General features: G+C 53.6%; 5 protein-coding genes across 5 annotated transcripts; 2 read left to right on the top strand and 3 right to left on the bottom strand.

Annotated features, from left to right (window-relative positions):
• Positions 1-117: 117 nt before the first annotated feature.
• Positions 118-1914, bottom strand: POB3 (FACT complex subunit; the record flags this gene model as incomplete). The annotated part of the gene is made up of 2 exons (XM_023593776.2): positions 118-1599; positions 1663-1914. 2 exons carry the CDS (start codon positions 1912-1914, stop codon positions 118-120), a joined length of 1734 nt encoding a protein of 577 aa, XP_023459315.2.
• Positions 1915-3644: 1730 nt separating this feature from the next.
• RHO25_001165 (uncharacterized protein) lies at positions 3645-4671 on the top strand (the record flags this gene model as incomplete). Its single annotated transcript, XM_023593775.1, has 2 exons — positions 3645-3926; positions 3979-4671. 2 exons carry the CDS (start codon positions 3645-3647, stop codon positions 4669-4671), a joined length of 975 nt encoding a protein of 324 aa, XP_023459314.1.
• A 747-nt stretch (positions 4672-5418) lies between these two features.
• RHO25_001164 (uncharacterized protein) lies at positions 5419-9044 on the bottom strand (the record flags this gene model as incomplete). Its single annotated transcript, XM_023593774.2, has 6 exons — positions 5419-5502; positions 5678-5977; positions 6032-6130; positions 6193-7772; positions 7918-8322; positions 8390-9044. The coding sequence occupies 6 exons, from the start codon at positions 9042-9044 to the stop codon at positions 5419-5421; spliced, it is 3123 nt and encodes a 1040-aa protein (XP_023458113.1).
• Positions 9045-9327: 283 nt separating this feature from the next.
• RHO25_001163 (uncharacterized protein) lies at positions 9328-9949 on the top strand (the record flags this gene model as incomplete). Its single annotated transcript, XM_023593773.2, has 3 exons — positions 9328-9394; positions 9514-9606; positions 9666-9949. The coding sequence occupies 3 exons, from the start codon at positions 9328-9330 to the stop codon at positions 9947-9949; spliced, it is 444 nt and encodes a 147-aa protein (XP_023458114.1).
• Positions 9950-10382: 433 nt separating this feature from the next.
• RHO25_001162 (uncharacterized protein) lies at positions 10383-11524 on the bottom strand (the record flags this gene model as incomplete). The annotated part of the gene is made up of 3 exons (XM_023593771.2): positions 10383-10553; positions 10617-11124; positions 11175-11524. The coding sequence occupies 3 exons, from the start codon at positions 11522-11524 to the stop codon at positions 10383-10385; spliced, it is 1029 nt and encodes a 342-aa protein (XP_023458122.1).
• Positions 11525-11802: the final 278 nt, after the last annotated feature.

Genomic DNA, 11802 nt, shown 5'->3' with positions numbered 1-11802 from the left:
GCGAGCAACTCGTGCTGATTCTGGTTGCAGCTGCTGCTTCGCACAAATCGGACGCTCCGTTGCATAGGCATCCTCGAAGTCCCCTGCCGTCCATCTTGCTTGATCCTACCCGCACACTCACTTCGACGTCTTGGCCTTCTTCTTCGGTCGCTCAACCTTCGCTGCTGTGTCCTCCTCGCTGGCGTCCCCGTCATCTGCATCGCCCATCTCGGCATCGCTACCAGCTTCGCTGTCGCTTTTGGCATCCGAGTCGAATTCCTCTGCCACATCTGATTCTGAGTCGGCTTGGAAGTCTTCATCAACAGATTCGTCATCCTCGTCTGCGCTGCCTCTGTCCCTCTGCACAACCTCCTCATCCTCGCTACTAACGAGGTCAGGATCGTTGGCGAGAGCGGCAGCAAGCATGCCACTATCCCCATCCATCTCATTCTTCGTCTTGATGCCCTTGGCCTTGAGGAAGCTCTCAAGCGGTTGCTGCTCCTCTCTGTTGATGTTGGAGAATTGATGGTCTCCTCCGCTCTTCAGCAGGACCGAAATGTCGAATGTGCGGCTGGCACTAACAGCTCCGCCCACGCGGCTCATGGTCACGCTTGAAATCTGCTCAAACGAGAGATAGGTCGCTGGCTTTGGGACGAAAAGGAATGCCTTGTCCAGGCAGAAGAGATGGCCCTCGTTGGCTTTGATGCTGCACTTGACTCCACTCATCTGGTGGTGGCTGACGAATTGGTCGCTTGGCTGGATCAAGCGCTTGCCAGTAAGACCGTGGAAGATCTTGGAAACCACATTTCCTATAGGGGCTTCGTACTTCGGCTGCAGCTTTCCAGAGTACTTCTCCAGTTGCTCGTCTGTCATGTTGAGCTCGATAGCCACTTCTTCGTCCTTCTTGAACTGCATAACAAGGAAAGGATATCGCGTTTGACCTTGTCGAAGCGGAGGATCGAGCCCAATGCAGAGAAGTTGATGCATATCGTCCGGTTTGGGAAGGAGAAAGAATCGCTTCGCACTCTCGTATGAGATCTTGTAGTCGTACGTCTTGCCACGTAATCGGAACGAGCTCTCGTATAGATCGATGTCGAAGCGTCCACGGGGTGTGAGGTGAAGGATGTCCTGGAAGGTCGCAAATGTGTCTCCGGCGACTTCGCCGATTTCAGCCTTGTTCATCAACGTCTCGTAGAACAAATTGGCCGCGTTCTGCTGCTCAGCCTCTTCCCCTTCCTCCACATCCTCTCCGTCTTCGTCATCGCCCTTGGCTCTCTTCTCCGTGCCGGGAATGTAAAATCGAATCTCGGTCAGCTGGTCTGCTGCGCCTCCCATCTTCTTTCCTTTCGCTCTCGCGCCTCCGAGGTGGCCATTTGTACCTGTGTCTTCGCCGTCCGCCGGCAACGAGAACTCAACGGCAACTTCGTTCTTGCCGGCAAGATTGGTGTTGCTGATTTCTGTGTAGGGAATCTCGAAAGCGGGCTGGTTACGCACGTTGAATGCCAGTTCGTTTCGACCCAGCTCGTTCTTTCCCCAGTTCCAGCCTCGTAGTGCGTGTTCCTTGTGCTCGAACGGTACCCCATACCACACCTTGAAGCACTTTTGAATGGTGTCGAAATCCTACGTGACCCTGTCAGCCTCTTCCTGCTCGTATTGAGCGCGTCCACTCCAACATAGCCTCACCTCTTGCTTGAAGCCATCAAGTTGCACGACACCTTGGTTCCTCCCATAGATCTTCATTTCGTAACCCCGCGCGGCTCGACTCCATTGCGCACTCAAGAACTCGCTCTTATCCAGTGTGAATGTTTGACCCCCCGATGGCTTCCATCCCAGTCCGGATTCGGCCAGACGACATTTCCCTGGCTCCTTGGAGAGGTCGAGGTAGATGTTGTCGAATGATTCCCTGCTCGCCGGGTCAGCGGTCTTCCGAGGCATGCTTGCGGCGCAAGTATAGCGCTGCGGCGGAAGTGATCAGTTGGGTGATGTTCTGATGATTGACTTACATGGCGCTGCCGTTGCGCTGCCGCGACTGAGCAGTGTTCGGACGGTGTTTGCCACGGGTGCCCGCGTCGGTTCACGAAGCAGCGCGCGTCGATAGTGGCCAGCGCGGTCTTGCGAGCACGATCGCGTCCAGTTGTACTGCGATCGCGCGGTGAAGGATGTTGCGCAGCGAGGGCGAGTATTCTCGGAGATTATTGTAAATGGCAGGCAGCAAATATGAACTTGCACGCGCACCTCGTCTTGGCTTCGTGTAAAGCAGCAGAGCTCGACGCGACATGCAGCCTGGTGGTCTGTGCACATGCGCCAAGACATATGGTCGGTTCACCCGTTTGCGACTTCACTTCCTCAAGTTCAACCGCGCAGCTGCACCATAGAACTTGCATGCACCCATGTAACGTTGCTGAAGTGGGCTCAAAACTCAAATCATAGTCTCTTCTTCGCCGACACAGATTCTGCTCTCTGTCTCGCAGAGTCCGACAAGAATGTACACGCCCGGACAGGAGAAATTTCTTCGATAGTTGTTCTCGAGCACAATGATATTCTTCAGATCGTATACCTACCGACACAATCCGCTTTAAGTGCGAGCAGTTGGTAAATTACTGTCATCAAGCAAGTACCGCACAAGCTTCTGGAACTCCGCGACGCAAAAGACATGGCCATGCTTCTCTTCAGCGTCCTCCGCTCCACGTGAAGCTTTCAGAAAACAAGACCTTTAGCACCAACAGGGCTCTCTTCTTCTGCTTATTGACGACGTCAATAGCCATGTCGTTCTCGCAGTTCCTGCGCCCAAGCTTCAACTATGCCGTCATTTCCATGGCTTTCTGCAGCTATTGTGGTTCTCGACAATGGCTTCTCGCAGCAATAGCTTACATGCTCCCCGCAAACTACAATGGTTTCTCGCGACAATAGAACACAGGATCCACTTTCCAGCAACCTGCTTTGCAGGCAAATATTAATTCCTTCCACTGCTGACCTTTTCTCTCTCCAGTTTCTTTCAGTCCTTCTGCACATTTCACCACTGCACTTCCTCCTGTCGTCTGGCACGACTTGTTTCTCACTTGGTATCCCGTCTGGTACAGCACATTTCTCACTTCAGCGGCTCGTCCGGCACGACACATTTCTGACTGCATCCTGTCGACTGGCACGGCAATCTCACTTCACCACATTGTCTGGCACGGCACATTTCTGACTGCCTCCTGTCGTCTGGCACGGCTCGATTCTCATTTCAGCATTTCGACTGGCACGGCATACTCCTCACTTCAGCATCTCGTCTGGCACGGCACATTTCTCATTGCCTCCTGTCGTCTGGAACGGCAAGCTTCTGACCTCAGCATATCGTCTGTCTGGCACGGCGCACTTCTGACTGCATTCTCTCGTCTGGCACGGCACGCTTCTGACTGGGTCCTCTCGTCTCGCACGGCACGCTTCTTGCTCCATCGTCTTGTCTGGCACAGCACGTTTCTCGCCTGAGTATCTCGTCTGGCACGGCACGCTTCTCCCTCCATCGCATTGTCTAGCACAGCATCAACGTCTTGTCCGGCACGCCAAATTCGTCATTTCAGCATCTCCTCTGGCACGGCACTTTTCTCATTTCAGCATCTCGTCCGGCTCGGCACGCTTCTCACTGCGTCAAGGTCGATCCTCTCCTGATATCACTTCACATCATGTCTTCACCAATCAGCAAGCCCATCCTGGCGACGATGGAGTGTACAGTATGCTGCGAAGATGTCAGCGATAACCAAATCATTTCCATCAACTCCGATTTTGCATGCCACGGCTGTGTCAAACAAGTCTTCGCAAACGCTATCGTCGACGAGTCGAATTATCCACCGGTTTGGGCCGGCCATGTGCTCCACCTTTCTGACTACGACGACATTCTCGGCTCTTCCCTATCCACTAAATTTGCACGCAAGGCCACCGAGTATCAGGTTCCGTGGAACGAACGTGTAAGTCAATTGGTCACGATGATGATTAACACCATATACTGACTGTGTGTAGGTGGTATGCAAAAACCATTCAGCTCACACCACCGATGGCGACCTATTTGTCGGCCAACTCCAACCATCCAGCACCAACCCAAACTCCACCAAGTCCTGCCACGAGTGTACAACCACTTTCTGCTTGCTCTGCGCAGAGCACATCCAACCACACGTCAACGAACATCACTGCAAGCAAGCTGAGACCGACTCCGCCCTCCAAGGGCTCGTCCGTGGCAAGGACTATCAACTCTGCCCAGGGTGCAGCACAGCCATCCAACTCCGCGACGGGTGCAACCACATCACATGCCTGTGCGAGCAAAACTTCTGCTTCATCTGCGGCCAAGAAGCCCAGGGCGACTCCAACCACTGGACGCCTGGGCGATGCCCACGATACAACCACGTCGACAGCGGAGACGCATCCTGGGATGCAGAGTATACACCACCAGGTGGAGAAACTTTCGTGGTATCATATGCCGAGCAAATTGAGCGTTTGCAGGCAGCACAAGAGAGCGCTCTCTGGCTGGAGGCCCTTCTCGACCCCCCTCCGCCTCCCCAAGCCGGCACGATGCGAGAAGTCTTTCGAGCAGAGAGTGCTGCCGATGTGCTCGCTCGCTATCGGCGGAGGCGTGAGGCCCGTCGAGAAGCCCGGCGCGGAGCTCGACGCGCTCGCCATGCAGCCGGAGAGGCTCTCTTGTTGCTCGCCAACTCGTAGAAATGAGATTGTAGTTAGTGTGGTTTTCTTCATGTATATACTTAATATAACAATCGACGATAGAGCTCACCGTGGTCAATGTCAGTACTTCCATTTCTCAACTTATGGTGCTGCCAACTAGACGCACCACGTTGTCGATCACACGATCGACCACATGACGGAAGAGGAGATAAATTGCACCGTATGGCAAGCTCACCATCGAGAACAGATCAAAAAGCAACCTTTTCTCCAAACTCACGGTAAACTCGTAGCTGCCTAGCAGAACCACGAGCGAGACTGCACCGCAAAAATCTCTTTGAGACATAACCCTTTTTGCAGTATACAGCAAATTCACTATGGAAAATCAGTTCGCATACATCCCGTCTCTCCAGATGCATGGTGAACTTGCAGCCGCCTGGTTGAACCACGAGCAAGATTTCACACAGAAATATCCTTGAGACATGACCCATTTCTGCCTGTACGGTACGCTTACCATAGAGATTCTACTCTTTCTCCACATACACGGTGCATTTGCACCCACCAGGCTGAACCACGAGCAAGACTGCACGGCAGAAATCCCTGAGAGACTTGAGATATCTTTGCAGTGTACGGTAATTTCACAACAGATAATCGACTCAAATGCATTTCTTTTCTCCGAATACATAATGGACCTGCCGCTGCCTGGCTTAATCACGAGCAAGAACGTGGCGCAGAGACCTCCCTGAGATATGGCCACTGTTGGCCGAGAGTCTGGACCACGCTTCCATCTCACTCATGCGCACCCAGCACAGCGCCAAGGTTTCTCCCTGAGGAGAGGCCAAACAGCAGCTGAAGAAGCTGAGAGTGTGGTAGCTGAAAGAAGACATTGTTAGCCTGTACATCTTTCAAATGCATGCAATGCGTGACCACCTCAGTTATCTCCATAATTGTTCCACTTTTCACGCCACCGTGTCGAGATATGCGACGCGGAGGCGATGCGGCGTAACGCCGGAAGGGGGCTCATTTCTCATACTTGGCTGGCACTTACAGTGATGCTGGAGTCGTGGCTACTGCCCTCAAGCTCCATATTGTTCTGCTGTACAATCTGGTAAGATTGATGCATGCGACGTCTGCTTCGCAACCCTAGTGATGAAACATGATCATCATTAGCGTCCGAATCACTGGCGTCTACTGCAGCATCAGTCGACGGCTGGTCTGCATTCTCGCCATGAGCCCGTGCTGGTCGTCGATTCCGTCGACCAATGCGTACGGGGCTGGAAGGTTCTGCCGCAGATACTCCTCGGGCAAGTCTTGCATCTTCTCTGCAGCGGGCGTCGGGCGAGAATATCTGGTTTCGATACACGTCAGGGTCAGTATCACCGAGATTGGGCAGCGCACTTACCTTCACGGTGCTGTCAATGCCAGAGACGGCCAGCATGGTCTCGTAAGGGTGTCCTTGCACGACATTGACGACTTCGCCATCACCCTCGAGAATGTTGACCTGCATTGGCCCACGACGTTAGTACTCGCATAGGAGTATCCTCTCTGATTTGATTGACTCACCAGTTCTGTGGTTTTACGATCCCAGATGAAAAAATTGCCGTCATCTGATCCAGACACAACGTATTCATCGTCAAGCCCGAAGTAGTTGACGTCCTTGACTGTTCTCAGATTGCAGTGACCTCGATATGAGCGTGTCGACGCTGAAGTGGGGACGTCTGGCTCGACCTGAGACTTTAGTTTTCGTCGCTCGAAGGCGCTACGATAGATGTAGCGAGGAATCCCGAGATTTGGGACACCATCTTCTTCGTCTGCTTCCGAACTGGAATCCGACTGCGACTCGTCGTCGTCGTCCTCTTCATCTTCATCGTCATCCTCGTCGTGCTCGCCATCAGCGTCCTCGTCGTTGCTGCTGCCATCGTCGTCTACTTCGACAGTAACCTGCTCATCTGATGAGTGATCTACATCCTCATATTCACTTTCTTGGTGCGGCCAACGGCTGGCATCCATGAAGTCGAGGTTTGGCAGAGTAAGGTCATTCTCGAACCGGTGGGAATCGGGCAGTAGCAGGTCAATCCGAGCTTCCTCGATGCTGGCTTCTTGATTCTGCCTGCCCCTCCCGCCTAGAGCGCGATCGAGAGTCACAAACTTGATGACAGCTCCCGCGTTGAGCAGAACGCCGCGGGCTACAGATCGCGCCCAGAACTGATGAGCAGCCTGACGATTCTGCGAGCCCTCTGTAGGGGAAGAAAGATCCGCGAACGGCTTACGGACTGCATCGGCGAATGCCAGTACAGCCGCTCGCTCGCTCTCAAACAACAACCGGTTTGATTCTGTCTCGAACTGGTTCACCACCACGTTGACGATCGGCCTATCGCAGGCGTGTTGCAATAGGTAAGGTATGAGGATCTCGTCCACTGCCTCTGAGCTCGCCTCCTCTTCGGCAATCGGCAGTCTCGATGCAGCCTTACTTGTCGCAGGCACATGTGCAGCTCTGGTGAAGCCTTCGATTAGTCTTCCTATACCTGATTCCAGCCATAGAAGTATCGCTCTCAAGAAGTCGTAGCTGAATCGCTCGTGCTGCTGGACTGGCAGTTCGCTCAGTCTCACTTCGACAGATGTGAAAGATGCGATTGAGTCCTCATCTATACTGCCTCCGAGTACACGACCCAGCGTTCCAGCTGCTTGCACGTATCGTCGCGCAGACTCCCGAATGTACCGCATTGTCTGCTGTGCGTTCACTTGTATCGGCTCAGGATCAAGTGGGTACGTCCAAGTGCGACTGATTTCGTCCATCTCCGAAAGCACAGAGGCTGCTTGCTTCACGACCTCGGTGTATACCGTCGCTTCTGTCGGTCTGTCAATCATAGATGATCGAATGCGCAGTATATTTTTTGCAAGACGCTGCGCCTGGCGTTGACGCTCTGTCAGCGGTGCTGCAGTTGGAAGCGCGATATCCTCGCTCTGGCCATTTTGATAGCGAACGCGTATCGAAGCATTGCCGTCTGCGCTCGGACGATGCTCTGTACGTTGTCTCGCTGACGGCAAGCCTTCGGGCGCCAATGAAACCTCACTGTCACCCGCAACGCGTTTCCGCTTGCGCTCACTGCTACTGCGGACATGAGATTGATTAAGAGATGCACCTGTTTCAACAATTCCTGTGATCAGCACAATTTCGCTGCTTATGATCAAGACAGCTGCAGTGGAAAGTGGCAAGAGAAGCGTTCGTCGTTCACAAATGACACAGATGAGTGGGCGCATATCAATACAGATTGAGCTGTGACTTACCTTCGTCTTCGCCAGGACCTCGCACAAGGTCAAAAGTATAGATGTGGTCGCCAGACCAGCTTACCAGCATTTCATCGGGCCGAGCATCAGAGATCTTCAGGGCGGTGATATGCCCGTTGTCGGACCGCTTCATCTTTCTCTGACCCTGCGGGGCGAATTTCCGCACGCATTGTGTGGCTTGAGACATCAGTTCCAGGTCTGCTGAAGACATTCGGTCGATTGCTGGCAAGGTCACTCCTCTTTCTTGGAGCTTGTCTCGCCCCGTCATTCGACGATCATGCAATAAAGCGTGCAGGTGGGCTCCACCTAGGGCGATGTAATATGGCTGGCTCGTGGAACACGATATGCTGTTCAGATCAAGCCCATATTTTTTGTACGAAATCAGTGGGGCTGGAGCGGAGCTATCTTGAACGAGTCAGCATAGACAAGAGGCGCAAGGTATGTGTCTCAAACGGCACGAGCAAATGCATACCTTGGCTGAATCGGTATCCTCGGGACGGAGGATAGTGCGAGGATGGCATTCTGAGATCCCACTGCCTAACGTCGCCATCTTCAGAACATGTGAGGAAAAGATAAGGGGAGGATTCTGTAACGATTCGCTTGACCCGATCTCCATGTGAACGATATATCCTAGCGTTGGTGTTGCCGTCTGTCAAATATGTCTGCGCTCTTGCTCCGGCTCGCCTCCTACTGTTGCTTGCCAGAGCTGCCGCTCGGGACGATTGGGATGCAGTGCCCGAATAGTTGAGATCGAACACTCGCACTTCGCCATCGCCAGCAGCTGTGACTACTGTGCTGTTGTCCGAATGCGGCATGAACTTCACGCTGAAGATGTTTTGTGTGTGGCCAGTCGCAACGGTGGTAGTGAGCTTGAACTGCTCATCACTGCCACTGGGAAGGTACTCTTGAATATTGAGATGTGTGTCATCGCTACCAGACGCGAGCAGTTTGCCGTCCTTGGACCAAGAAAGTGCATTCACGCAGCCCGTGTGGCCCTGTAGTTCGTTGACAATGTCCAAGGAATCGATGAAGCGCCGATGGGCGTAGAGAGAGCGGTAGCGGTTTTGACGCTCGTCACGCAGCTCGCGGAGATGCAGTCGGGTGATGAAGCTCGTGGTGTCCTTCATGGTGGGCGGTCAGCGAGCGAGGCGGTCGATCAGTCGGGAGCCCGCGAGGGTGGTCGCAGTGCACTCCAGAACCTAGACGGCATAGCACGATCAGGCGTGTCGTAGGATGGACAATATGCGCTGTCGACGTGGTGTGTGCAAGGTGCGAGTCTTTGATGATGTCCCAAGCTCCAGTTCAAACAGCTGCCCGCTCCGACCACCAGCAGGACGTCATGTCTACACTTTCGCGTCACTCACATACATTTCATTCATCGCCACCGATTAATTACACGGGTGTGTCAATATGTCTAGCAGCGCTTTCGATACGCCTGTGAGGCTCCCGCGAGTGGTCATCACCTTCTGCACGCAATGTGAGCCTATCGCGAGCACTGTCCTGCTCGAACTTGATCAAAGTCCAAAGCTCGATCCGGAGTGACGATCTGAGTGGGCGAGAAGCATCAAATGTCTAATGATGCATTTTTCGGTTTAGGCAAATGGATGCTACGCGCCGCCTATTTCGCTCAAGAACTGATGTCAACGTTCGGCACGAGCATAGGCGAAGTTGCTCTGGTGCCGTCCACGGGTCCGTTCCTCATCTTTTGGTCAAGTCCTATCCTTGTAAACTTTGCTAATGCTGCACAGGAGGGGTCTTCACTGTCGATCTTGCATACAAGCCAACACAATCGCAGCTTGAAGTCGGTGACGATCCAAATGAAGCCAAACACGTTCTGCTATGGGATCGCAAATCTGAAGGAGGCTTCCCCGAAACGAAAATACTCAAGCAGCGCCTGAGAAACATCATCGAGCCTGAAAAGGCACTGGGACACTCAGATACTCCTTCGAACAAAGGTCAACCACAAACCGCCGCTGAGTCGACAGTAGCAGAAGGCCAGGCGAGCTCGAAGGACTGTGAAGATTGCAAATAGCAGTTTCGGCAAACTGGACGCTTGCCCTGAATTCGACATATGAGCACAATGCCCTCGCTCTGGCACCACAGCCGTATGATCTGGCGTGCTGAGGAAGGCTTCGGCACTCCAGACATGTACAGACAGGCCAAAGGCAACGCTCAGAACACCTTCCGCACAGTTGCGCTGTTGCTGTTGCTGTTGCCACAAGCCACCAGCACTTGACGCCCATCAGCACCTAGATCGCTGATGAAAGTCGTCCACGATACTGAATGCTGGTGGGAAGCTCAAGTCAAAGTTCTGCTATCGGATACTTTCAAGCTCTATCCATTGCGCCGCAGGGTCATGTGAAGTAGAACAGCATCCAGGCAAACGTGTAGAGGTAGAGGGCAAAATAAAGAACTGCGCAGGAGGCTTGTAGCACAATGATGAAAGTGTCGTTTTCCAGCATCCATCAATCATTCCAATCTTCATCAAGGGAGTCGATCAGCCGATTCTCAGCGTCTGCACTGTCGCCTCTTGCCCGCCCATTTCCTCCCATACCACCGTTCTGTCCGACCCGGTGATAGCCTCGTCTGGACGGCGTGTATCGTGTACAGGAGGAGGTCAGGATGATGAAGATGTCCTAAGAGGTCAAGTCAGCATACTCAAACCGAGCTCGCCGCCTGAACGGACTGCGGCCCCGTACTCTGAAGAATCTCAGTATCCCCAGCCACAAACTGTAGTTTGGGACCTGTTGCCAGCCCCTTTGCTGGAGCACAGCACGATTGTAAACGCAACCTCCCACGAAGTAGACCATGATGGCGATCATGACGATCACACCAAAGACTCCAGCCGGGTTGAGCGTTGCTTTGCTTGTGTTTGCTGTTGCGCATGCAGCAGCGGATCGGCCCTCGAAGAAATATGTGCATTCGTCGAGAGTGCCCACGAAGCTCAATTGCAGAGGGGGCGCCAGTGGATCTCTGTCACAAAGCATACTGATCACCGTGCTCTTCGTTCTGCCCTTGGGCTTCTTCGCCGGCTCTTTCTCCTTCTCGTCGTCATCTTTCTTGTCGTCTTTCTTATCGTCCTCGTCCGCAGACTCTCTTAGTCGCTCGCTTCGCGCTCTTTTGTCCTGTGACTGCTCGCATGGGCTGCCATCGGTGTAGTTTAGAACTAGCTTCCTCCCTCGCATAACCAAGTCCGAGTTCTGTTGTCTGAGCAATGTCAGTTGAATGCGCGGGGTTTCGCGAGTCGTCGAACTGACCCAATACTGTAAACCTTATCATCGTGCCTGTAGAAGGCGCTCACATTCCGCCACAACTCCTTATCCACACCTTCCACATCCTCTACCGTTTCTACCACAGGACCACAGAAGTTGATAGTGAAGTTGTAGCCAACATCGTATCCTGTGGCATTCCAGCTATGCTCTTTCGGATGTTTCGCTTTCGAGGTCGCGGGATCGGGTATCTGCAGCGACGTGAGGTCGAAGAACGAGCCTGTGGTAGGCGATGTAATGGTGCATGGCTTGTCGCCCTTCTTGCTGTCCGCGCTGGAAGCTGCTAGCGCTGGGGTGGCGGACAGATAGACGGCGAGCGAGTAGTAGAGCAGCTTCATGGCCTCGCTCGTGACTGTGCCTGTCCCTGCACAACCACTGCTACATAGACGATGGAACTGGGGACTCCGGTAATGGTGCGCAGCGAATGTGGATGCTGGTGAAGGCAGCGCATTGAATGCAGCCACGTTCACTCTTTGCTGCTCGGATCGACAACAGCCGCCGCAGGGACTGGAGTTCACGGGTGCCAAGTCCTCCAGCTGGTTCCTCCGACATTCTCTGTCTGGACAACGCGCCGGTGCAGTGTGAGGCTCACTTTGCAAGGGAGGCTCGTACGCGA

The sequence above is a fragment of the Cercospora beticola genome, chromosome 1 (genome assembly GCF_033473495.1).
Source record: "Cercospora beticola chromosome 1, complete sequence".
NCBI lineage: Eukaryota > Fungi > Ascomycota > Dothideomycetes > Mycosphaerellales > Mycosphaerellaceae > Cercospora > Cercospora beticola.
This window is presented reverse-complemented; position numbering and strand designations above follow the sequence as displayed.